This window comes from Heptranchias perlo, chromosome 8 (assembly GCF_035084215.1).
Source record: "Heptranchias perlo isolate sHepPer1 chromosome 8, sHepPer1.hap1, whole genome shotgun sequence".
NCBI classification, from domain to species: Eukaryota; Metazoa; Chordata; class Chondrichthyes; order Hexanchiformes; family Hexanchidae; genus Heptranchias; species Heptranchias perlo.
In genome coordinates, this window is record NC_090332.1 from 84,761,281 (window position 1) to 84,781,936 (window position 20,656).

At 39.8% G+C, this 20,656-nt stretch overlaps 1 protein-coding gene across 1 annotated transcript in view; it reads right to left on the reverse strand.

The window, feature by feature from the left end:
• The window catches only part of jag1b (jagged canonical Notch ligand 1b), a 41,077-nt gene that overhangs the window by 11,883 nt on the left and 8,538 nt on the right, over positions 1–20,656 (reverse strand). The window contains exons 3-13 of the mRNA XM_067989449.1: positions 17,942–17,990; positions 13,942–14,196; positions 13,393–13,453; positions 7,704–7,834; positions 7,113–7,232; positions 5,612–5,725; positions 5,236–5,349; positions 4,113–4,226; positions 3,643–3,689; positions 3,115–3,288; positions 790–940 (exon numbers count right to left, since the gene is read on the reverse strand). Coding sequence (XP_067845550.1) covers positions 790–940; positions 3,115–3,288; positions 3,643–3,689; positions 4,113–4,226; positions 5,236–5,349; positions 5,612–5,725; positions 7,113–7,232; positions 7,704–7,834; positions 13,393–13,453; positions 13,942–14,196; positions 17,942–17,990 — 1,330 coding nt within the window. The remainder of the gene's footprint in view (positions 1–789; positions 941–3,114; positions 3,289–3,642; positions 3,690–4,112; positions 4,227–5,235; positions 5,350–5,611; positions 5,726–7,112; positions 7,233–7,703; positions 7,835–13,392; positions 13,454–13,941; positions 14,197–17,941; positions 17,991–20,656) is intronic.

Here is a 20,656-nt window from a genome sequence, read left to right on the forward strand (position 1 = left end):
GTTTCTTAATGGATCTTTCAGGCCTATGTCAATGAACTCGTTTACAAACTATAACAAAGAGACATAATTTAAAATATTGTGCGGAATTTAAGAGCATGATCCCGACTTTTTGGGACAGTGCCACTATTCCGTATCAAATAAGGCTTTTTTTGCCCAGGGCAGTGGGGGAAAAAAGAGGAGCGCGAGTGGGGAACAATGTCATGTTTTAGATGCACGTACAGAATACAAAAAGATGTACTGCCTTGCCTGTATACAACTGTTTGCATTTTTGTACAAGTATAAACACTTGAGGTACATGCATTTTCTTGTAAATGTTAAAACATATCAAAACCAAGCTGCTGAACTACTATTGCACTCTGTGGTAGGTCTGACCTAACACCCTACATCCACATAGAACAGAATGAGAAACCCACTGAGCAATTATTAGGTGGAACACACACAGAGCTTGTTAATGGTTAGCCAGTGTCTGATCCGTTGAAAATAATGTCCTTTCCTTTCTGTAGGAATGGCAACTCAAAGGCTCCCATGGCATGCTGCAAATAGCCCCGTCGAAGAATATGCATTATTTTTTCTTTTACTACTATAACGAGGCTTACAATGACCCGGCGAGACCAACAGTTCTGCCATGCACCATTAATGCTGGTCTCCTTTGGAATAACAGTACAGTACATGCAATCACCACTGGAAAAAAAAAACATGCACCTTATAACTGGAATAACTTTGTTTAGTATTTCTTCCCCACAAGATAACTGAGAAACCTCCTTAAACAAGCAAGTGACTGGGAAGTACCTTCACAGGGAGTGGTTCGACAGTGGTCTTTCAAATGGGAACAATTTTTTCCTTCGTAGTCTTCTGGACAACTGCAGAAGTAATCGTTGGCCAGGTTAAAGCACTGAGCCCCATTCCGGCAGGGATTTGGTTCGCAATAATCAATGTCCAGCTGTGATGTGTAAAAATGGAAATAGTTTTTAAGTTCTTCTAACCTACAGAGGATAGGCAGTATCATACAGACACGTTAATAAAAAGTGATCAACGGGAGGTAGTATGCACTAACAAAGACAGGACATTTATAGTACTTTAACCCTTCGCCGAGACAAATCTACAATCGAGCTTTTAATTGCACTCCAGATAGCATTAGCCTATAGTCAATTTGCACTGTTTTGCTTCTGGATTTCAACATTTCTCATCTGCAAATTATCTTACAAGTTGGTCAATAAAACAGCAACAATAAAAAAAATTCAAACTGCCTAACTTTTTTTTTGAAAAAAAGGTGAACTTCTATATCCTAATTTGCCAGCAAAAAAAAAACTACTGTAGTTAAAGGGATCGCCCGGTGGATAGCCGGTAAAGGCAACATGAAACTGAGCCAAACAGGCCACAAGGTCACAGGTGTGATGTGATTCCAGGACATGGTGAGCCAGTTAATCTCCAGCCAACAGCTCGGGCACTACAATTAACCTTAGTGCCCCTGGGTTCTTGTCGCGGGGGGGGTATGTGACCAGCCAGGGTTCCTGCTCATATCAAGTGACTTCTGGTAGAAAGGTGTACAAGGGCAGCGCATTTGATGTAGTCTACATGGATTTTAGCAAGGCTTTTGACAAGGTCCCACATGGCAGACTGGTCAGAAAAGTAAAATCCCATGGGATCCAAGGGAAATTGGCAAGTTGGATCCAAAATTGGCTCAGTGGCAGGAAGCAAAGGGTAATGGTCGACGGGTGTTTTTGCGACTAGAAGGCTGTTTCCAGTGGGGTCCCGCAGGGCTCAGTATTAGGTCCCTTGCTTTTTGTGGTATATATCAATGATTTAGACTTAAATGTAGGGGGCATTATTAAGAAGTTTGCAGATGATACAGAAATTGGCCGTGTGGTTGATAGTGAGGAGGAAAACTGTAGGAAGATATCAACGGACTGGTCAGGTGGGCAGAAAAGTGGCAAATGGAATTCAATCCAGAGAAGTGTGTGGTAATACATTTGGGGAGGGCAAACAAGGCAAGGGAATACACAATAAATGGGAGGATACTGAGAAATGAAGAGGAACAGAGGGACCTTGGAGTGCATGTCCACAGATCCCTGAAGGTAGGACAGGTAGATAAGGTGGTTAAGGAGGCACACGGGATACTTTCCTTTATTAGCCGAGGCACAGAATATACGAGCAGGGAGGTTATGCTAGAACTGCATAAAACACTAGTTAGGTCACAACTTGAGCACTGTGTACAGTTCTGGTCACATTATAGGAAAAATGTGATTGCACCTGAGAGGGTAACAAAGGAGATGTACAAGAATGTTGTCAGGACTAAAGAATTTTAGCTATGAGGAAAGACTGGATAGGCTGGGGTTGTTTTCTTTGCAATAGAGGAGGCTGAGGGGTGATTTAATTGAGGTGTATAAAATTATGAGGGGCCTAGATAGAGTGGATAGGAAAGACCCATTTCCCTTAGCAGGGGGGTCAATAACCAGGGGGAGTATATTTAAAGTAATTGGTAGAAAGATTAGAGGGGAGTTCAGAAATTTTTTCACCCAGAGGGGGTAGGGGTCTGGAACTCACTGCCTGAAAGGGTGGTAGAGGCAGAAACCCTCAACTCATTTAAAAAGTACTTGGATGAGCACTTGAAATGCCGAAACCTACAGGGCTACGGACCAAGTGCTGGAAAGTGGGATTAGGCAGGACAGCTCTTTTTCGGCCAGCACAGACACGATGGGCCAAATGGCCTCCTTCTGTGCCGTAAATTTCTATGATTTCACAGTGCTGGTCGAGGACGGGGTTGGCTGCTATCTCTTCTCCTTGAACCACCCCCCCTCCCCCCAGAAACAGACTCGCTGTCTAGGGTCACACATGAAATACTATCAATTGGGGCCCAGTACCATGGAACTACGCTGCTGCAGTATTAATGCCCAAAGAGAAAAGAATATGTATTATTTTGCTCAAAGAAACAGGCCACTTTCCCTAACCGCACAGGGAAGTTAAATTGTACTCCGTTTCTGAATTTTCATACTAAGCCACTGGCCAGTGTACAGCAGGCCTTATGCGACTCATGAATACATTGTGAACACCAGTAAAACAGAGATCTTTTGTGGCAGCCCAGTTATCCAGAGTATGCATTACACCAATGCTCACCTGACACAGGTTTCCGGAGAAACCAGCAGGGCAGAGACATTGGAATCCATTGACTTCATCTTGGCAGTGACCTCCATTGAGGCAAGGGCTGCTTTCACATTCATTGATGTCTTTCTCACAGTCATCTCCTGCATAGCCAGGCAAACAGGTACAGCGATAATCATTAACTAAATCCTGAAAAAAGAGAGAATCAGTCAGGCAAGCAAATTCAACCGTTAAAATTGTCAGTCTTAAGGCGGGATATAATGAATTTAAACACAGATGCAGCTTCTATGTAATTTGTCCAGCAGAGAAACAAGCTGATTTACTGGCAGACCACAGTGAGTTCTCCATGGCTAGTGGTGTTTGTTGTGCAAAATGCTTGATTTCCCTCATTTCTAAAAGGTTAAACTTTAAATAGTGACAGAGCACGTTGCCAAATTGCAATTTTGGTTGCACTAAATACAAGTGTTTCAATAAATTTAAGTTAAATGCATCAGCTTGAACGATATTTAATTGAACCTATGCACATATAAAGCAAAGACACACCTTGCAAGTTCCTCCATTCTGGCACTGCCTGTGACAGTCATTAATATCTGTAACAAAACAATTGAAAGCATGAGGGACAATGCTCGGTCAAATGATACACACAAGGAAAAAAACTCAAGCCTCCCTTGCATCTACTGGGTACAGTTGTTATACTTTCTGCGTGCTTTCTTTTTAGATAAGCTGATTATGTTGGGTATAACATCAGGCAACCCTCCCGACATAGTTACTAAAACTTCAGCTCGTTGTTTCTTTTTACATTATCGGGAAGTGGTTACATTATGACCTAATGACTGATAAAACTCTCTCTTTTCATGCTGGTACTTTGACTCCCTTTTTGAAAACTTGTCTGCAGATGTCTCCCTTCCCGGCAATATATTTTAGTGACATTCATTCTGAAGGCAATCAATTTTGAACTTTACAAACAGTACACTTCTAAACCAAAAACAACCCCACGCACAAATAAAACTTACCTAAATCACAATTTTTTCCAGACCATCCAGGCATGCAATCACAGTAGTAGTCACCAATCAGGTTTCGACAGGAATTTGCATTCACACAAGGCTTTCCTTCGCATTCATTGGCATCTGGGGTAAGAGAGGAAAACTTAAGGAATCAACAGACATCATGTGACAATAGCAGCTCTGAATGGGTGAGGTCTCATTCTTGTAGCCAAAACAGTGTGCGCGCGCGAGATAATCAGCGTTTCACAGGACGTTTCATTATCTGGCCGCCCTGCTCTACGGTCAGTGATCACAGCTTCAAACCTCAGGGCTCTCACTCCAACTTAAGTTCAGACCCGGTTAGGCATTCTCAGCCAAGTCATTCCATGAAGCACGGAGAGCGCTTCATAAAAAGCCAGGAGTTTCGTCACAAGGTGAAGGGAAAGAGGGGTGACAAAGGGAAAAGAATAAAAAAGGGAACCAAACACAGTTTTTGCACTTGCCATGTACAAATCTCAGTTTTTGCTGACTGAGCACTGGTAACCACCGTAGGGGAACTCCCAACCACACCGTTCCATTGGTCGTTGTGAGCAACCCACAAAGGGAGAAGGGAAATTAAAAAAAGAGAAAAAGCAATTCACCTTCTATCTAAAACGCAAGATGCAGTTTAGACAGATTCACTGACACATGCCCAGTTACTAATTAATAGTAAGAAAAGCAGGATTAAACAATAAAAAGGAGTTAATCAAGCATTTCCAAAGTCCAGTGAGACTCTGCTTGCCCCCGTTGTAGTCAGGCAGATTAAAGGATTGCAGAAGGAATGTAGCCAGCCCATTCTTTATGAGATCATCCCCATTCTAAATCCAGCTGTAAGACTCCTTGGTTTGTGAGAGTTGACATGACTGAGAAAGGTGTGGCATCTTTTCCCACAGTAACTAATACTGGTGCGTGCTTTCCTTTCAAGTCTTCTATTCCACCCTCCCCCCCCACTTTATTAAAAGTACAATGCACTAGAAACAATCTTTATGCTCAAGTCTTTGAAAAAGTCCATGGATGACAAACAAAAAACATTAAAAAAGGAGCGATTACACTGGTTAAAATAATGGGTAGCTCACTATGTTAGCATAAACTTTAAATTTAAAACACCACTTACCTAACTGGCATGTTTTGCCAGTCCACTGTTGTGGGCAAACACATTTAAAGCCATCTACCATATCTTGGCATGTACCACCATGGGCACAGGGGTTTGGAGCACAATCATCAATATCTATACAAACAAAAAAAAAGTGAGTTAAAAATTTAAGTGAAACAAGGAAAATTGCACTGACGTCAGCCTTTTCCCTTCTGAAATTTGGTCAGTCACGTGCCTTTCCCTTACTTCCAATTCATTCACTTATTCTAGCACAAATATTTACACCGATTTTACACTTAATTAAATCTAATCGTAAAGCCGAAAGAACACAGTGTCTTTTGCATCCTCCCTCGCCCTTTCTGTATGCAGCAAATATCAGCAGCGTCGGGATACTTACCAACAGTACAAGTTTGGCCAGTCCACCCAGCGGTACACCAGCACTCAAACCCCATTGGGGTTTCAGAACAACTTCCTCCGTGATGGCAGGGATCAGAGATGCAGGCATGTTCAGCTAGAACCGCAAAAAAAAAAATTTCACCGATAAGCAATCGGCTTTCTGTTTTAATTCATTACAAATCGTAATCCTATTCGGTCATTTGCTTCTCGCTCTGTCTTTCAGGCTCCTCCCTCCGTAGCCTGAGTCACCGGACTGCAGGTCTGTAAACGGGCAGCTTTAAGATGCAAATCCTATGTTCTCATTACGAGCCCATGATTTCACAGAGTCAGGAAATCATCTTTTATGCCAAGTTGACCTGATCAATGCACCATGACTTATTGCATGTCTAGAGCCAGAAATCCAGCGACCGAGGCCTACATGCTTACTTAAAATTCCTCAAGAAATTATATTTTTCCTTTTAAAAAAAAAATTCTACCAGCATCTGTAGACAGTTAAAAGACCCGCAAAAAAAATGCAGCAAGTTCCTTGATAAAAATCGACTGATCTTTATACTCTAACTTGGTAAATTGCCATGGGACATTAAACTTCTTAGAAACCAAATACCACAAAAGAGTCCAAAGATTTGATCTCTGCAAGTATTTGCCAGACTTACAAACCAGCTGGTGATAAAGCCATCAACAGAATAGGTACATTACAATAGATAAATATATAGATAACATTCATTTCACTACAGGCTAGCTGGCTTCTTTTCATGTGGCAATTTGCTTATTAAGAACTAAAAGTGTTTTCTTCATCGAATGTGAAACCTTTAAGAGAATTCTTTTAAAGTTTTCAGAAAGGCGGGAGTATGACTCAAGAACTGTACAGTCATACCTGATAAAACCAAATGATTCTAAACAGGGGGCTAATATTTTTTTTTTACTACAAGTGCCCATTTTTTCAGCTTTCATAAAAACTTAATCCTTAAGTGATGTGTCAAAGTGTTTTCTATAAATTACTCTTTTTCCTTTTGACTATTTTCTCCCTTCTCTTCCTGAAAGCTCTGATTCCTTCCTTGGATACAGTTTCACAGGCACCAGGCAACCTCCAGTACCTTGCCCAAGTAGCTATTAATTATATGCTAGCCTTGACAAGTGTGTTGGTGGGCTATTCAACTGCAGGAAACATCATGGACGAACCCAATTCTGTCCACAGAATCACATGTCCAGCAGGAGTTTGCTGGATGATGGATCAGGAGAAGGAACTCTGGGGTTAATTCACCCTGCCCTAACCCAGAAGTGCGGAGGCCAACTTTAACACACTACCATGGCGCCCGCTAAGACCAACTAACTGAGCGTAGGCGGCGAGTGCGAATTGAACTAGAGACTTTTCTGGACTGTATGGTCCAGTTATTCATTGGATCAGCTAACTAGACCATCACAAGAGGCTCTGATAACTATTATAATAAGAGCTTTAAAGAGGAGCGTAACAAAGTCATGAAATGGTTAACCATAACACTCACCTATTTCGCAGTTTTGTCCAGAATAGCCATCAGAGCAAGTACATTGGTACTTGTCAGGCCCAGTGTTGCTGCAGGTGCCACTATTCAAACAAGGCTGATGAGTTCCACAGTAGTTCAAATCTGGAAATTCAGCATGGAATTGAAGACGTCTCGTTAGAGGCCGTCCGTTTAAATTTACAAGAGATAAAAAAGAAAAACCGCAGATACTGGAAATTTTAAATAAAAAGACGGAAATGGACAGGTTAGTTAGCAACTGAAGGAGAAAGATCCGTTTTGGTAGGGCCCCATCATCAGAACTCAAAACATTAACCCTGCATTCTCATTCACTTGCTGACTGACCTGTTATTTAAAAAGACTTCCTGGTAATTAATTGCACAAATTTTACTTTACTTTGTTAAAAATAAAATCTTGCATCAAAGGAATTAATATCATTGGGGTACAAAGTAAATAAATATATAGTCACCTTTTAATCCACTAAGTTTTACATATGTACAATATAACCGTGGTACACTTAACAACAACATCCAAATTCTCCCATCTGCATTTCAGAACATTAGCAATTCACCAACGTATCTATGGAGCTTAGCTTACCTTTGTTACAGAGTTGACCACCCCAGTTGGTTTCACAGAGACACTGCCATGGTTCGATGCAAGTACCATGGACACATCCAGGATGAGGAATGCACTTGTCACAGTACAACCCCTGCCAGCCATATTGGCACCTGTAAACGTACAAAACATTAACTATATATTTTTAAAAATTACAAATGCAAACAATCCTTCAACTTTTCTGAAGAACGGAGTTTCTAAAGGTATTCCTTTTTGCTTTGTTTATTGGTGTTGTCGTTTCTTATAAATAAACATTAAGGCAGACTTTCCAAGGTCTGAAGCCAACTTTCACACAAAAGAGTAACTGTTCTGAGAGACACAGCATGGTTCTACCAAGTACAATATCATCTTATTTTCAGACCCAGCACAACTGAATCAGAAAGGGTGTGTGTCAAATCCTTCCTTAGACAGCATCAAATTCAGCTTCGACCCTGAATCACGAGACTCGCTGTGAATAACAGAACGCCAGAATTGACCATTCCTGCAGTTATCTTGTTTTTTGACCACCTCAACCTTACTGTCTTAATTCTCATCTAAAAGCAAACACATACTGAAACAGCAGGCCACTAATGAAATCTTCAATCAGACGAAAAGCAAAAACTCTGCTGGCATGCAGGACTGCTACAGAAATGTACCAACAATGTTCAGCCACTTCCTGTGACCCCAAAATGACTGCTGGAAAGCAATTTACTTCTAACTATGATCTGTACAACAGTAGAGGTTAAACCATCAGCCTGTTGTATTTTGGTAGCTGTCTTTCATTTCACAACTTTTTTTTTCCCATACTCTGGCATTCCCTCCCTCCATATTATTTTCCCAGTGTAGCGGGTGTGCGGGGGGGAAGAATCAGTTTAAGCAGCTAGAAAATTGAACTTCATGCAGTTACAGCTGGATGACTGGATACAAGTTTAACATTACAAGCCTTGACAGTATAAGACAGTTAAAGCTGGAGTAGGCACACACTAATAGTACACTGCAGCTACAACGTCGACTTATGGAAGTGCTTGCAAAGCAGCAAAAAAAATCAAGTGCCAAATAGACTAGGAATCTTTTAAGCTCTAATTAGATTGTTGGCACCTAGAAACAATGTCAGCCTTCCTGACTCCCATGTTATTTCCCTGGGGACCATAACTAAAAATTAGTCTCCAAAATTGTCCATAACTTTACCCAGTTGAACCAAACATTACAACAAGTTACATTTTTGACTTTCCGTAATTATAGTTTATGTGGAGAAAAAAAAATCTTAAATCAGAATGATTTTCAAAAATAAAAGTTACCATAATGCTAGACGTTTACCAAGGGCCTCTGCCCACAGCCTGCTAATTCTCTGGTTCTTTAAAAACTAATCTAACGGGAAGCAAGAGGTCTATAAATACAGCGAGACGACACGGAATCAGGGACTAAGTGGTCAGAAAGCAATTAACCCCAAGCAGTTAATAAATCATAAAAAAAAATAAACCTGTCCACCCAAGTTAAATAGGTATTTTGTTTTTTTTCCTGAAAAATATTCTGAACTGCTCTTTATAGGATAAAAACAAATCCTTCCTTTAACTATCGGTAGCAAACTTCAGCAAAAAAATTCCAATTACAGAAGTATGCAAGTACAGTCTTTAAAATGCACTGTGGGCTACATTTGCAGTCCCAATTGTCAACTTCTATCCATTTTACAGTAACAGCTAAACATCTTTCTAGAAAGTTTTATTATAGATAACTGCACATTAGAAATAAAATATTAATTGCAATCTTTAAAAGATCACTGTCCAGTAAAATCTAGGAATGACTCGTATGCAACAGCACTACATTAATGAAAGTGACTTTATAATAATTTTTTTTAAATGTCAAAATATACTTTATTTTATAGAATTTAAAGATACCCACACTTCAATGTAAATATCACAATTCCAAATCAGTACAATTCAAACCAATACACTACAGATCGTACACAAAGCGATCTCAATATTACAATTCAAACAGTATTTGTGACTCCTGGAGTACAATACAAGGTGGGGTGGCCTTTCCCCACAGAGCCCCTTGCACAGGTCGCACCTCGCCTCAGCGCGTCCCGCAGTACGTGTACTCCTTGACCTTGGAGTGTGCCAGCTGGCAACGCTCGGTCGTGGGCAGCTCCTTCAGCTGGAAGACCAGCAGGTTTCGGGCGGACCAAAGGGCCCCCTTCACCGAGCTGATGGTCTTCCAGCCCCGGGTGATCTGTGTCTCGGTGTGCGTCCCGGGGAACAGCCCGTAGAAGCACAGCGCCCTGTATTACCGAGCTGTTTGGGATGAACCAGGACAGATACCAACGCATCTCTCTCCACATCCTCTGTGCAAAGGGGCAGCCCATCAGGAGGTGGAGGACAGTCTCCTCCCCACCACAGCCTCGAGGGCCTCGCTGGGAGGACCTTTCTCGCCACTATCCAGGCTACATCCTAGTGCCTGTGTCAGTTCTGGGGACGAAACATTCTGCCAAACGGCATCGACCGTCTGGTCGGGGAAAAATCCAATCTCAGGACTGACTTTTTTTTAAAATAAAAGGGAGACGGGGAGGGGGGGGGGGAAAAGAGAAGGGAGGAGCTATTGCTTCAAGCTAAGCTTTTACAGTTCAATTCAGAAGCTACTTTAAAGTCTCAACAAATTAAAGTAAGCCAGCGAAGGAAATGTACTTTTTTTTTAAAAAAGGAAAATAACCCAGCATTAGGTATTAATCCAGAACAGTCCTTCCACAAAGGAGTGTCCTGTTTTTTTTTTAATATACATCAGCAAGTTTTCTCATGGGAAATTCTTAACTATTTCCATTAGATTTGCACAGATGAGCAATCTTAGCCTACCCAGAATCTGAGCTGAAGTTAGCACGGCAGAGACAGTGAACTATTCAAGCACGAACTAAGGATTTTTAATTATTAAGTGGCTTCGCCAGTAATTGTATTAAAATGGAACCAGAAAGTCAACTTTGGAAACCTTTCAAATGCATAAACTTTAACTAGATCAGTATTAAAATGCTACATGCAGACATCAAATATACAAAAAAACATAATTAAACACATATTTCAGAACAAGCATTGCTCAGTTCTGTAATCCAAAAATTATTGAATGCAAGGCCTAAGTTTCTCCAAATGCCTTCACTCTGCCTAACCTACAGATAGCAGGTCAGCCAGCTGTGGGAAAAAAAAATGGTGAACCCATTGTAAAAGATACAAATGTTGACTCCTGAGCTGCACAGCTATGCAAATTAACTGTGGGAAAGTTGCACCTTAAGTAAATAATCACCAGTGCATGTCCAGACAATGAGTGGGAGGTGAGAGGCCCAGAACCTAGAAACAAAGCTCGCTGTACTGGTTAGATTGCAGTAACCCCTGCTAGGCATGTTTATTCTGATGACAGCAGCGCAAATCTTTGTTCGCCTCTCCTGATACAGATCTCAACATCTGCTCTCGTCAATTTCATCAACAAGAGTCTTGATTTGATTTGGTCCAGATGGCAATTAGCAAAAATTAATAGAAGAATTTAACTTAGGCACAAATCTGTTCCGCTAACCTTCATCAGATAAGCCTGTTGGCATACATTAGCAATATTTCCACATCAAAAGAGACAGGTATAATTCTTAGAATTGTGTTTCTGCTGAACATGATAGTCTCATGTGTAAAATTAAACAGAAAAATGGATGTTACATCTTTTTAACCAATTTGTACAGTCACATCTTTTTAACCAATTTGTACAATTGCACACCATTACACTTCTTGGAATGGTAATTTTAGTGAAGCGTTTTGTCCTGTTCCTTCCTCTCTTCACCCCTCCCCCGGAATGTTTTGTCTTTTCCTCTTCCCTACCTCCCCCTTAAGTCTTTTAACATATTTCGTTAAATGTGATCTTTTAAAAAATATTCCATTTCTATACTTCCTTAACTTAAACCACAATTGCGCTGTCAAATTTGCAACTGAATCAAACATTAAAGGACAGCATTGGAATTTTGCATTCATCAGTTGCTACTGACAAGATTCCATGCTGCCATTAACCTCTCAACACTCGAGTGCAACGGAGAGCAGCAGAGACTGACTTGGCTAATCCCATTTTAAAGAATGCTTTACTTCTGCTTATGTAGTTGCTATTCATGCACTGGATGGGGAGGGGGAGTGTGGGAAGCAAAGAAAAATGAGGGGCAGTAGAGAGGAGGGGCAAGGAACCAAATTTAACTGACTTACAGTTAAAGAGCAACTGGTGATTATCACGACGTCAAGAGCAAGCAATATCAAATCAACTAAAAGTCTAGTGGCAGCAGTCCATGGTTACAGCCTCCCTCGGGATCAGGAGCACAGACTGTTAGAATACCCTGGAATTGTTTGGTTCCTGCATTTATCATCTCTCTCTCGAATAATACTCGGTATAAATATTGACACAATTTCTAAAGCCATTGTTGAATTACACAAAAAAACATTTGGATATAGAATTGGAAAAAAAAAGTTCAAGAGTTTTAAAAACGTCAACTGCCGTCAAGTTTTTTTTTTAAAAAAAAGCCAACTTAACGCTTGGAGTATCACAAAGCTCATCGGCCTGTGGTAAACTTGTTGAGCAGTAATGCTTCCTGTTTGATGATGATTAAAAAAAAAGCATGAATGGTGGCACCATGTCAAATCTTTACACTCGTGTGGTTCTACTGACTTGGGAGTGGAATCTTCTGAAGCCCATATTTATCCCAGTTTCAAGATACAGGTCCCATCGCCAAAAATCAATCAATATTGGAACCCAGGAGGTAGAACAAAACAACAATGTATTTAGAATTAATTTAGGGTGGGGAGATAAATCCAGAATGGTTTCCCAGATAACAATAGAAGTTAAAATATCAGGCGAAAAATAATGAATTGTATATTCTGTTCTCGAACTTCAGGGCCAGACAGATGGACTGAAATGATCTTTTACAGTCCTGTATATTCCTACGTTTCCAAGTAAAATTTTAGTTGCACCAGTTTCATTTTTTTATTATTAGAAAGTGCTTGCACTTGTAGAGCAACTTTCACGTCCTGAGCATGTCCCAAAGCTTTTTACTGCCAATCAATTACTTTTGAAACGTAGTGACTATTGTTTTGCAAACAAACATAGCAGCCAGTTTGCTTAAAGGTCCCACAGATAAGCAAGTCGGTTTTGGTGCTGGTTGGGGGAACGAACGTTGTCCAGAACATCAGGAGAACTTTCTGCTCTTCAAAATAAAATGCAATGAAATGTCAACCTAGTATTTGTGCGCTGAAGTCCTGGAAAGTGGTGGGGGGGGGGGGGCAGAATATTACTACTGAGCCAAGTTGACAAGTGTTGCAGCAAAAAACTTAATCGTGTCATGTTAACATTCTTCGCAATGTCGTGCTTGAACAGAAAACTCAGCCAGCCCAGGAAGCCTGGAGTTGAGTGACCTGCCAGTGCGCAAAAGGCTACACGCAAAAATATTTCCGGAAGAGTAGTACAGCAAGATCTGTAAAGATTTACATCGACTCCTGTTCTAAATCCTGGAGCAGGTCTTGGTTCAAAACAAACAGGTTTTTCCAAAAGAGTTTCACACATAAAACAAATGTGTTCTGGGTATCTATTTTAGAGGCACTGCTTTTTAAATGCTACCGATTATGCCCACTCACTCAACTCAAGTTTACAATAAATGCACAGTGCTTTCCAGAGGGACTAATGTGTTTACCTGCAGTCCCCAGGTACTTTGCAGGAACCATGTTCAGGACTGCAACCCTGACGACAGATAGCTGGAAAGGAAGAGGAGAGTATTACAATTCAACCAGTACATGGGCAACTCTGACATATATTCACCTGGGCGCGGTTTAATCCACACCCGCACTATAATCTGTTAACCCAGAAGTATATTCTGCTTGCAAACAGTAATTGGGATTTAAATCTGAAAAAAAAACACTAATAGCACACTGAATTATTAACAACGTCTTATACACATTAGCTATTTCAGATCTGGATATCAACTCTTTGTAATAGCAGTTAAAGGAATTTTCGGCTTTTAAGCGATGAAAGCAATCTTCCTGTTCTGGTCTACACTAAATTCCTGGGATGTTTTCCAAAAGGTTATCATAGCAGATTAATTTCTCCTCTCCAAAGCCACCCTTCTCCCCTCTTTCTAGACAAGTCTAGTATTTAAAAAAGTTAAAAACCAAGCCATCATAACAATTAAATCAATTTGAACAAATCATTGCTACGTCACATTAAAGAGAAAAAAAAAATTAACCTTTGTCACAGTCAAGTCCCATCCAGCCCTCCAAGCAGGTCTTGTTGCCATTGTGATCACAGGTGTAGTGTCCAAAAAAGTCATCCCTTGGTCTGCAAAACTTGTTACATCCAAAGCCATAGTAGTGTTCATCGCACATTACTCGAATCTGATATTCAAAGTGGGCAACAGCACCATTATGTCGCAGCGTCTGCCACTGGTGACTGGGGTTGATCATCCCAGAATAGACTGCCTTCTCTATAGTGTCTTCTGGACCTACGTTTGAAACAAAAATTACAAAACATATCAATACCGTATATACAAGCAGACGTTCAAAATGGTTGCTTAGCTAACCCAACTCTTCAAAATTGCACCGATTCTCAGTGATGTCGCTATCAAATAACCACTTCAAATTCTAGCCCTTCGTTTTTCTGAATCCTTAGCAAGAACAGTAACTATCGTAGGAAATACAGATACATTCAACAGGCTGCTGTATAGAATGCTGGTTAATTTCTGTATTTTTATACCAGTATGTTATTTACAAAAATGTTCAGTGTTAGGGCTCCTTGCAGCTGCTGGAGTGCAAATGTCGACACGTAACTGGTCCTTCACGTTGTGGGACCCAACATTTGACATTCTTCTGATATTAAAGTGATCTCATTCAATATTTGGCCAAGACAGTTTGTTCAAATTAACGCCAAAGCTTGATGTTGGGCGACATATACTGAAAGAATACTCTACCTACAGTGGATCGGCAGCAATAACATATCTGCAAATACTTGAAATTACACTCCTCCTGCTCGGCAGACTTCTTACCCTCTTAAGAAAAGGTTTCACACTGTGATCAGAATTTGTATGGTACATTGGCTCTTAGATGTCATCTATTATTAGCTGTAATTTCTGGCTTCGAGAACAACCATGGAGCAGCATCTCTTTAAAATTATGCCGCCAAAATAATATTTCACATCAGTCTGGAACATCAGAGAGTTCTGTGGCATTTCACAGTGCCTTCAGAGCCCTGGAACTGCCCGATTTAACGCTTCTCTTAAACCTGCTGCCGGCAGCACTTGGCTAGAAAGTGAGGATTTAATCATAAAACATCCAAAATATATCTACACAGAGTTAGAAAAATTATAGTACTGAGCTGTACTTCCCCAATTCAAGGTCAATTATGTCAACAACCAACCCAACCTCGTGGTGTTAAAGAAAGAGCACATGGGAAAATAAACTGCAATTTAACACCATCCTAGCAGATTAGGCAAAAATGGAGCCAAATTGATGAATATTGGCATATTAGTGCAATTTACTAACACTGTGATACAAATTTTAATAACAGAGTTGAGCCTTAATGACTTTTTACGCTTAAAATAACTTTGGTAATGGGAAATATTTCAGTGTAAAAAGCTAGTGAAACTGCGACTGGGATTTTACATAATTTAACACAAACCAATATGAGCAGATATGTAGGAGAAACAGGAATACTCTGCAAAGTGTACCTGATCTTCATTTCTAGAATGCTTTCAGTGCAGATTACCACTACAGTGGCTTCTAGCAGTTTAATGTATAAAAATGAACTCTCATGTTAGATCCATAACAAAGGAAGCAGGGCCCAGTTCAATTGAAACCAGGTAAGATGAACGGGTCAAACTGTTACAGGCCTAATTTCCTTTCTCCAGCAGTTTGATGTTTTGGGACATTTTTAATAACTGGAAGGGTTTTACCTTGTGATTATAAAGACCATTCTTCAAATAATCATTACCTAACAAAATGGTTCTCGTCCATAGATACATCTACAACTAAAATTTCTTCCAGCCAACTTCATCAGAGCTAATAGACTCCAAAAGATTTTCAAAGTTTACTCCCTGCTCCCAAGGTTTAAATGCTGTAGGCCATTTATAATATATGTTCATTACATCCCTACAGCGCTTAGTTAAAACAATTCCTGATAAGCAAAATGCAAGTCAACCAGCAAAACAATGACAAAGCAGCTAATTAAAACATACAGGATCACCCAGGCAAACCACACATGCACAAAGAATATTAACCCTTGGTTTCCTAAAGTTTCACATCTTGCTTATCTCTGAACAGGCCCAAAAATAGTTATCACTGCCAAAGCACACAGAGATTCAGGGATAATAACCCAATTATTATAGGGTGTGGCAAGGACGTTATTACCTCATCCTACATTTAAGAACAATCTAGCATACCAAAGATACCCACCTGTTTAGAAATGTAACAGGGACTTTATCTGGCCTAAGGTTTTGCAAGTACTATTAAACTCAATTCAAGAGTACAGCTGTTCAAATAAAGAACTCGAGGTTAACAAATCCAGAAATGGAGCGCCTTGCACTCGTCCACCAAAGGCAATAGTTAACTGCATCAAACAAAAGAAAGTACTGCCCAATAGATGTGTTTTACTAAGGCATAATCTGCAGGAACACGCAGTACTAGCCTATTCTTTTTGTTAATGTATACCTTCAACGCAAAGAAAAAGTTTTAAAGCCCAGATCTGCCATTTACATATCTTGATCTGGTTAAGGCTTTTTTTTTGGCACTCAGCAGCTGAGTAATAGGATAGTAAAACATCAGCTCTGCTTCCTCTCTCTGCAACTAACCATCACCTAGTTTTTAATCTATACCCTTTAGCTAGCAACAAAACATGACCATTTGGGCTTACCATCAACCCAAGGCTGTGGCAATGGTTCATAAGTATTCAATCTAGATCATCGGCAAAAGGGTTCATGCAAGAATCTAGAAATATTAAACTTGTCCTGATAAGACTGCCTAAATTTATACAACTGTACATCATAAACCTGCTTCCCTTCTAGCTTTTACAAAAATCACAACTGTGTAAAACAAATGCATTGTTCAAGGGCAAAGATATATGTGCTCACTTATCCAAAAAGTGCAGCAGGAATAGATTAGTTGCTTTTCCCCCCCCAACTACCAATTTAGACAAGTTTTGTCTTGTAACATTTACACAGTGATGTACACACTCAAACAAATGCAGTACAAAATCAAAATTATTTTTAATTCATCACTGCAATTATGGCAGGTGAAGGATTATTGCATCTCTAGTGAATGGGTGATTCGTCTCTGCAGCATTTCAAGCTCTAATTAGGACTGAATAGCAAACCTCTGCCTTTTACAACCCAATAATATCCATTGGCTCCCTGTCGTAAATAGGGTTCAGCTGTATTGCCAAATCACAATTTCACATGGGACCATATAGCATGAGGAATTATTGAGGGCTGTTTAACATTCTGTAGTTAAAAATGCTTGTGTTTTCATCTAGTTTCTCTAACTAGAACAGGTAAGTTATTCATTTCAATTTGTAAGTATTTTAAAAATAATGTATGCACTTTAGAAAAATCCAGGAAATCCTAAACTCGGGTCAAGTGTTAACACAGACAGTTGTGATTTTTGCGAGAGCCACAGGGAATGCACGTCTCACATACATTACAGGTTTATGATATACAGTTGTGTATATTACTCCTGGTCAAGGCCATGTAGCCGGCGTGACCCTAACACCTGCCATTAGCCATCAGCTGTATAAAAACATTTTCATAACCAAGTAAGGCATGTTTCTCCCTACTTACTTCCCCCTCCCCCCACCCCACCTGTCAGCACACAATCTAACACTGGCAATGGGCTAAACTTAAGGGGAAAAAAATGACCAAAACTAGTCAGCACCATCTCTTTAGGTTATGAATGTGGAATACTGAAGTGTCAGAACAAGACCAAAGATGTGTGAAAAATTGAGATTTTACTGGAGAAAAAAAAAATCAAAACATACTTTATATTAGATAACAATTGGGTAACAAACTATACCACAAATCCAGACTCCAAACCAAGACTGAGAGATCTGGAAATGCCTACTTACATCCACTACACTTCCAAACAGCTTTCCTGGTTAAGTAAAAATGATATGATGTAACATGGTTACACAGTACTTACTGAGCATGCCATTTCTATTTATACTGTGCACAAATCTGTAACCTAAGTAGACTCAAACACTTACTGCTGTCATTATTGTAGTCACAGGCTTCCACAATCAAAGTATAGGACCTCTGCAAGACAAAAAAAAAATGCATGCATTAAAATCAGGAAGCACAAAAGCAACATTCTAATAAAAAGCAGCCAGTTCAAAAGTACCTGCACTACTTTGCTGAGCCTAACAAGCACATTTAAAATAGTGATTAAATATCTAGCACATTCCTTAATGTTTTTGAGGTGGGCTAAATGTTTTCTTTTAAATAATTAAAATTGGATTCAGATCTTTAAATGAAAAGGTTATCACCTGTACAATCTGAAGTGGAGAGAGTAGATACAATTACACTCCCCCCACCATCCCCTAAGTTAATTTGATCTTTCATTTCCACCTCTCTTCCTTCTCTCAAATGTTTTACATTTAGCAGATTTAAACCTTAAGAAGCTGTCAATTTGGTTTCTGTGGCACAGTGGATGTCAAGAATGCTTTCTGGTGCTGTTGTAAGTGAAGAACATTCTGAGGTGGAAGAGTTAAACCTAGCAATACAATCTCATGGGTTTTCTTCATTTCAGCACCCCTTTCAAAAGCTTTGTCTGTCTTAGTCCATCACTGCTCCCACAAGTATCAGGTATCGAAGGGTAGATCTTATGAATCTCAGCAGAAGAAAGGGACATTTTCCTGTCTGCACAACAAAGCTGGTGCGAAAAACCATCCTGGAACAAAACACACCTACTTGTCACATTTACATGCACAACACTATCCCACTGAAACCGTTGGAATTCTACAACACTATGTCAGCATTGAACAGTATTACTAGATAATATGAAGTCTTGCCAGGCTACAAAAACACTCGCCAAACCCCTCAAATGTTAACAGAATTAAAAGCAAAACATTTACATGGTAACCACCAGTTGTATTGCTCAACTTAATTCCATAGTTTATTAAAAAAATGATTGAAGTTATTCCATACACAGGTTTCACACTTTATTTTCTCCACTTAAAGAAAACCAACGCTGTTTAAATAACTATAAAAGGGCAAAATGCTGACACCAATACTGCAGCCAACAATGCCTCAACCTCTACGGTGAGTGCAATCACCAAATTTAAAAAAAACAAGGCGTGAAACAGTATTTTTGGATGGAGATCCAATTATGTGTGTCATTCAAAGCAGAGTGAAACTTTAGGTTTCACTCACCGATAACTGTGGGGAAAAAGCCTTTAACATGAACAAAACCAGACAAGCCCAGACAAGTGCCTCACGCCTCAATTTAAAAGACTCTCAACATGCAACCTCAAAAATCACTTGTCAGATGAACACAGCATTACCTAATGCCACCAAAAACCTGATTAAGTACGGTAAGAAATTTGAAATCGGAGGTTTGCTTTCCAAGTGTATTAACAAAAAGTTTGGACATATAAACCCAAAAGTGAACAATTCAGAAAAGTCATGCACACAGAGTTTGGTATCCAAATTTTGCATTACGTAAACCAGCAATGGGGGCAGATTACAAAGTTGGGCATCACTGAATATAAAGTGATCAAGAGTAACCATGGCCTTAATCTGAAATCAGAGTTCAACACTTATAGATAACAAACTGATTAGTTAAAATCTTACATGAAACCTTATAATAAATGAACCCCTGATGGCTCAATTAGTAAGTGTAGTTTATAGTGTGGATCTGAGCCAAAAAGAATATGGCGGTCCCATGCCTAGTCCCCAGTTTGTGCTGAGGAGTTAGTGGATCTCAGCCAAAGGGCAACACAATTAAGCCCCAGAGTTTCCGGGCTGGGGGAGGGAGAAATTAGCCATGGCTCCGAGCTCCTGATCACTATCCAGTGGCCCGTACTGGAAAGTGCATGCGTGCAGGCGCAGGATTATCAGCTGACGCCATGATGAGGCTCAGCTGTGATGTCCCCCACTGCCAAATAGCTGTCAATTTGACAATGTCAACACTCACTGCCTAGGCTTGCACTTGGCAAAGGTAGCAGGTGCTAGCTTCCACCTACACAAGGTTCAGGGGAGAAGCAAAGGACACAGGGAATTTTAAAATAAATTAGTCACTGTTTCACCCAATTAATGCTGGAAAAGCTACATTAAGTATTTTAAATCACCTTGCAAAGTTTTTTTAAAAAATGAATTCCAAATGTAGTTGAATAAAAGCTTCCAGGTTGCATTACCAGGTAGAATAATACAATGTATAAGGGTGTCATAACTAAAACCACATGTTAATGGTTTACTGAGGACAAACGAACTCAGTCATACTTTATTTATTACTTAAATAGTATACACACACACACACACACACACACACACACACACACACTTAAAATTTTCCCCTGATGAGTCACTGCCAGGTTATCAGTACTGGATAGATATCAGTATGCAGTTTATTTTTCCCATGCTCAGACTTGACCTATGCTCATCACTGAATTAATTGACAGCTCAAAACACAGTGCAGTTATTCAAACCAATATATCCTGCACAAAGAAATCATTCTGTCCATCATTATAATTACTCGGGTATGCAGGCAAACCATGATCTTACCCATACTGACCAATAAAAAATGTAAACCTGGTGGGGGAAAAAGTAGTGACATCAGAGTTACCTTTGCTCAAATCAGATATGATCTTTATAAAGACACATACATGCATTTCGTGTTTTTCTTTTAATGATTACTATAAATTCAGCCATTTAGATGCAATATAATGTTTTCAGTTCCTTTCGAAATATTCTAAATGTTAGAT